This window comes from Asparagus officinalis, chromosome 1 (assembly GCF_001876935.1).
Source record: "Asparagus officinalis chromosome 1, Aspof.V1, whole genome shotgun sequence".
Lineage (NCBI taxonomy): Eukaryota > Viridiplantae > Streptophyta > Magnoliopsida > Asparagales > Asparagaceae > Asparagus > Asparagus officinalis.
In genome coordinates, this window is record NC_033794.1 from 21,732,335 (window position 1) to 21,738,951 (window position 6,617).

Here is a 6,617-nt window from a genome sequence, read left to right on the forward strand (position 1 = left end):
TTTCTGATAATCATCCAAAGCTAAGGGGATTTTATGATATTTGGTCTTACTGTCTACCTATAATCGGATTTCGAAAATTTGATATTAAACTAGTGTGTACTCCATGCAAAGCACGGCCCCCTTTTTTTTAAGCACTGCATTTTGAACCAACCTCCCTCTAAGGTTTAATACATTTGATTTGATTATTGTATGCTTAAAATTAGAAATCATATCTTTTGCTCTGTACTTAAAAGGGGATTGTTCATGATATAGTAAAATACTGTAGCACGAACAGTAAGTTTACTCCTCTATACTTATACTTAAAAGGAGGACCTAAAGATTTACTATTCATGCTATAGTTGTAGTATTTACTGTAGCATGAACCATAAATCTTTCGATCCTCCTTTAAGTATAGAGGAGTAGATATCATCTTTTCTTATCATTCATCCGTGTTGCTTTCCATCTTATTGTAATGACTCTGGAGCAAACAACCAATTCTAATCAACTTTATTTCAAGCTTTAGTCAGTACCAAGGGGGGATTTGAGATTTTTAATATTAAGGAGAGGACTAGTCCCGATTCAAGTAGGGAGGAAACATTGAATAAGTAATGTTCTTTTAGCAGATGATGATGGGTTTCATTACACTCTAGATTGCCAAAAAAGAGAGAAATTAAGCATAAAGAGAATTAGTAATTTATAATAGATGGTTTCTTCTAATCTTTTAACTGTTTATGTTGCCAGTTCAAAGCTAATTAAATAAGAAACAAACTTATTCTTTGCTTCGAAATCCTACTTCCTTGCTGATGGAGGATATAAGACGAGGCTTACTGGATATTTTGAATAGGTTGTATGAAACTTAGCATGTAACTTTGAGTTTGTAATATATATAGAAATCAGGACAGTAAGTCTTTGCCTTGCTATAAAATGCTATTGGATTTGGCTTCTACCTATGCATGAGCTTCACAAATTCAGTGATTCCCTTGGAGCCTATGTTTACAATTATATGTCATGTCTAAAGTCCGTAACATTTGGGATAAAGAGTTGAATGAATTATGCAACATTAAGGTCTATGGTACTATAAGAAATCATATGACCCTGTAGGTTGAACATGTGATCAGAGAACAAAATGTTATGGCAGCAAACGAGATTATTGAACTCTTCTGCGAACTACTTGTGGTTCGCCTCCCAATAATAGCGAAACAGAGGTTTGTTCACTTTCTACCTTTTGCTCATACAAAAGTTCCTTGTATTCCTTTCTGCTTTCAGTTAGTTTAATTTTCACCCTTCTTTAGGGATTGCCCAGCTGATCTTAAAGAAGGGATTTCGAGTTTGATATATGCTGCTCCAAGGTGCTCAGAGATCCCAGAACTCAGTCGGATTACTGAGATATTTGAAAAGAAGTACGGGAAGGACTTTGTATCTGCTGCAAGGGATTTACGTCCTGAATCTGGTGTTAATCGCATGGTATGATCTTATTTTTATAATTTTTGGAGGTGCACTTCATGAGGATTGACACTTAATTTTCACACTGCAAAATTTTTCATTGTATTGTGCCATAGTCTTTGTCTATTTCTGATGAGCTTTCATTAAATTCGTGTTTTCTAAAGCTAATAGAGAAGTTATCAGTCCGAAAGCCTAGCGGTGAAGTAAAGATGAAAGTAATGAAGGAAATAGCTAAAGAATATCTGGTAGAGTGGGATGCAACAGAATCTGAAAAAGAGCTTCTCCAACCTCCAGAAGAACTCCTTGTATGTTTGCTAATAACTTCTTGCTCTAGCCATCATATTACATTTTAGTTCACAGTTTATTAGTCTAATCACTAATATCACAGGAAGGGCCACGCTCTTTTGTTAGTGCCTCTAGCATGTCAGTGAAGCCTACTCTTTCACAGGATAATATGCAAGCAAAAGAAAGTAATGTCAGGTTAGTTACTCTTCAAATATATGGTCACAAGTCCGATAATCATTTATTTTAGGGTTTTTTTCCCTCTCCTGATATTGGTCTTCTAAATCATGTTTATGTTAAAATTGTCTCCTAAACCTTGTTCATTTGTGAGTGCCTCCAGCATTCCGATGAAGCCTACTTTTTTGCAGGATGGTGTGCAAGAGAAAGACAATAATTCCAGGTTAGTTATCTTCAAAATATGGTCTCGAGTCCAAATAATCATTTAGTTTAAGGTTTCTATGTTGAAACAATTTTAGGCTCTTAACTAATTGTAGGTTAAAATAAAAGATTTTTACTAGAGAACCTATGTGGTGTAACTTAAAAGTATTTTGTGGCCAATATTTCAAAATGAACATGATTTTGGGGTGATCAATATCAGAAAGACCCCTTCTATGGATAAAAAAAGAAAAAAGAAGAAAAAGAAAGACCCTTTATTTTACTTCTTCTAACTTATCCATCCTTGCTTGGTCTTTTCAGACCTCACAGTGGCAGAGAACAGTCCCCCACGCAGTTCAAAGACGTAGCTTCAGCAGCTCAAGCAGCAGCAGATTCTGCAGCTCAAGCAGTTTCTGCTGCTGCACAAGCTGCAGCATTTCTTGCCAACCAAAATTCTAATCATCAAAGCAACTCAGCGAACTCAAGAAGACAATCCTCAGACTCCACTCAATCCTCAGCTAGAAACAACAACCCCTCCAAGATTTTCGCTTCTCAGAGTTTCCACAGGTCGAACTTTATGAATGATGATGATGATAACATGGATTCTGTTGATTTGGACGATAAGAAGGTTCTCAGAAGAAACAGTTATGCTGATAGAAGGATACACTCGAATATAAGGTTTGATGATTCTGATGGATTAGATTCTGATGAAGAGATAGATAGCCACCCTCCACCAAATCGACCAGCTCCAGTGCTGCCTCGTAGTGATCAATCTGAAAGGAAATCAACTGATAGTTTTGCTGCTCGTGTTCATCCCAATTTGCCTGATTATGATGCCATTACTGCCCGATTTGAAGCTCTGAAGTCAAACAGATATTGAATTCATTCTATAGCTTTTTATCTTCACTTATTGTCATGCTGATCACAAGCTTAGACATGGGAAGCTATTGAATTATGTTGTTGAGAAGTAAGTCGTAGTAGGGATTTATAGACGTAGTTCAGTGATTATATAGATGATACTGAAGTTGAAATTTTTTGTTTACAATAGATATTTATATATTCTAAGTCTTCTCCCTTTGTAACTTCTTTATTCCTACATGTTTGACGAGAACTTAAGTGTATCAGCTATTTGTATAAAAGGTTTGCTTGGTCCATGCATGTTTTATTAGATTTAACGATTACGACAAAGCTCTAATGGACTGTATAGTTCACTGTCTCTGACTCTTCAACTCAAGAAACTGTTTCTAAGACAAAAATGGAAGTTTGCAAGAGAATAATGGTGCTGCTTTAAAACTTTGGTTACGAGGACAAACTGAAATCTACGTCCTCTATCATTTAATGGAAATACAACGTTTAATTTTAGAGGGTCCAAAACTTGTCAGATTTATCGTCAGAAATGAAGCTTTATTAATCTTGGTTCTTCTTGATATATATGGAAGCATTCGAGTAAAAATGATTGTTATCTCTCATCATTAAAAATTCTGATCATTAGTCACAGAGGTCTGCCACACAATGCCTATAGTCTAGTAATTTAGTAAAGCATACAGACTATTTTCAGCCTATTTGAAAATCAACACCAGTTTAACAATCTCTTCTTCAAGTAAAGGTTGAACGTAAGTGATACATACATATTAAAAGTACAAGGATTGCTAGAATTATCATTCGACCTCCACCTAAAATCAATATAAATTAATGCTCGCTCCTCACTCTACAAAAATTCCACTTGTCACGAGTTATGTTAGTATTTCAAGGAACAAGGTAAGGCAATGCTTTGTAAATCCAAACATATCTCTCCCTCAAATGATACCATTTCAGTACTAGCCATTTGTTTCCTCTCTTAAACAAAGTACATAACTCTCCAGCTTGTCAATGGCCCACTCCCTATCTCTATACATTAGCAATGGTGAACCCTAAGAAACTCACAAAAAAAGTGTCTGCCTTGGCTTAAGTAAGTCTCGTCAGCGCTAAATGATGCTCAACTTGAATCCAACAGAGGCCATTTCATTGTATGTACTTCAGATGCAAGGAGGTTCACTATCCCTTTATCATACCTCCAAAGCTCTATCTTCGTAGAGCTCCTCAACATGTCTGAAGCTGAGTTTGGATTGCCGAGTGATGGGCCTATCAGATTGCCTTGTGATGCAGTGCTCATGGAGTTTGCTCTACCATTGCTCAGAAGACGAGGGTCTAAAGCTATGGATAGAGTGTTACTAGATTCCGGTTCAAGCATTGTCAATCGTCTTGCTCTTTCCCACATTGTAGGATTTAGTCAACAAGTTGTTTGTGGGCGTTGATTATTTTTTGATTCAGATTGTACAATCATATTACAATTTGATTTAGTTAGCATAACAATGTTAATGCCACAAATTTAAGACGTAATCTAAGTTTTGAAATTATTGAACTGCGTTTATATGTCAGTCGTGCAATGAGACCAGCACTTTTCACCGTAAATTTGAAAAGTTTACCCTTCATATTGTATTCATCTTGTCTTCATCCGCCACAATCAGCAGAGTCGTGAAGCCTTAAATGTCCCAATTCCTAGCTATTTGATTCATCTTAAACCTTATAGAACTATTGATGCGATTCCATTATGAATGAACTTAATATGCCGGCATCTTCTATAAGGAAAATGACGGGACTTGAGCATCCCTAAGTTGTGAGAAACATAGGCGAGAACATGAACGAGGTAAAAAACACTCTTATGTAAAGCCCAAGAACTATAGGTCGTAGTTCAAGTTTGATAATTAAGTTCATTGCCTTCTCCCCATTTTCAGAGAGTAGATTACAGTAACATACGTACAATTCCTCAAAAATCTCCTATCACGTATGTTCCCTCGAAGACTTTTTCTGATCACAAAGAAGTCACTAAAACGATCACTCTCACCGTACAGTACACTGTGATGACTCCCCCTAAGATTCATCTCAAAAATCATTGAACCTGCTAGAGATAACCAGGTCTCTACATAAAAAAAAAACACAGGGATCATTATTGTTGATCCGAAATTTTAAGAGGTGTGCGCGCCTGTTGTTTTAATAGTATGTCCTGTCTTTTATACAATGTAATTTCTTGTATTGCATAATTGGCGCCATCAGATTGCCTATAAATAGGAAGAATGTGCTATTTGTCGACAAAGAGAAATCGGCTACTTGATATTCAATAAATTAAAAGATAAGATCTCTATTGAGTGCTCAAGAAAATTGCACAAGTTTGTATAGTTACATCTCTGGCTTGATAACAGGATCCACATTTCATCATCTAATCCGATACATGGATTTAGTTATTAAACAAAGGTAGCTACCAAGAGAGAGGCAAGTTGCTTTCTAGGTTTGCTTCATGCTGTTGCTCCCTCCTCATAAATAGGTTTTCTTCTGTCTCCTTCCCTTCGATTTCCATTGAAACATCGCTGGTGTTTCCAGAATTGAACGCCAGTTTCTCACGGCAAACTTCACATGGATCTATTACTCAGCATCTGACTCTTTATGACATGAAAATATTCTAGTGTGCCGAGTATTGCCAAGAAGAAGATACTTCTAACGGAATCCAGACATCTCTCTTTAAATCTAATCTTCTCTTCTATTAACCACATTAGAATTACTGAGATTGCCTATACGTAGACAGTCTCCACTGCTTAAAACTAAATGCATAATTTTAGATCTTTGATTGATTGAAAGGATACTGATCTTCTTATATATATTTAGTGTAATATGAAGGAATATTTTTGCAGCAAGGAGCGCGTAAATACTAGATGAGAATGGTAGGTTTCCATTATCATACCCTTGGTTAGCGGCGTAAAACAAACCAAATAATTAACGTATAAGTACGTATATATATGTGTGTGTGAGATATACATGTGTGTGTATTGTAGATGGTTCAAAAGAACACGAAACATATATATGTATGTATTCATGTATATATACATGCATACATATGTTGGATAGAGCCAGAGGGAGCCACAATCTTTGACCAAAAAGATTGCGACCCACACCCAAAGATTGAAGCACATTATTTCGATAGGAAGGAGCCGCATTCCTTGACCTATCAGTGTTAGGCATCGAAAACGAAGAAATTAATAAACCGCATTTGTTGATAATATGGGATCAAGTTAGCATATAAAAGGATCAGAGTTCATTCTCGTTCTATCAATCCAATCTCATAACTTCATATGGAAAAGTGAGAGAAAAATAGAGAGAGTTTCTCCCTGTATAAGAGAGATATTATAGCTCCTAAAATTTTATTTTCCTCGTAGTGAATTCTTTTACTCTTGTCCGTGATTTTACCCCAATTTATTTAGGGGGTTTTCCACATAAAAATCTGTGTGTCCAATTTATTAGTTCTGCACTAATATTAGCTGCAACCTTGCTCTATCTAGTCCCAATTTTCCAACAACTGGTATCAAAGTTTAGTTTAGGGTGCATGTATCTGCTTATCACATGCTTTGTGCTTGTCACCAAATGTGGATTCTCCACATCAGAAAATAAGTTAGATTGTATTGTTTACCCTTTGAAGGCATTGAGCACTATCCATGAGTATGACTATT

The 6,617-nt window shown here is 36.1% G+C and overlaps 1 protein-coding gene across 1 annotated transcript in view; it reads left to right on the forward strand.

Annotated features, from left to right (window-relative positions):
• Window positions 1-3,169, forward strand: part of LOC109821185 (IST1-like protein) — a 3,989-nt gene extending 820 nt beyond the window's left edge. The window contains exons 3-8 of the mRNA XM_020387378.1: window positions 1,081-1,184; window positions 1,272-1,443; window positions 1,587-1,727; window positions 1,811-1,902; window positions 2,045-2,104; window positions 2,401-3,169. Of these exons, the coding sequence (XP_020242967.1) occupies window positions 1,081-1,184; window positions 1,272-1,443; window positions 1,587-1,727; window positions 1,811-1,902; window positions 2,045-2,104; window positions 2,401-2,959 (1,128 nt within the window). The 3' untranslated portion in view covers window positions 2,960-3,169. The remainder of the gene's footprint in view (window positions 1-1,080; window positions 1,185-1,271; window positions 1,444-1,586; window positions 1,728-1,810; window positions 1,903-2,044; window positions 2,105-2,400) is intronic.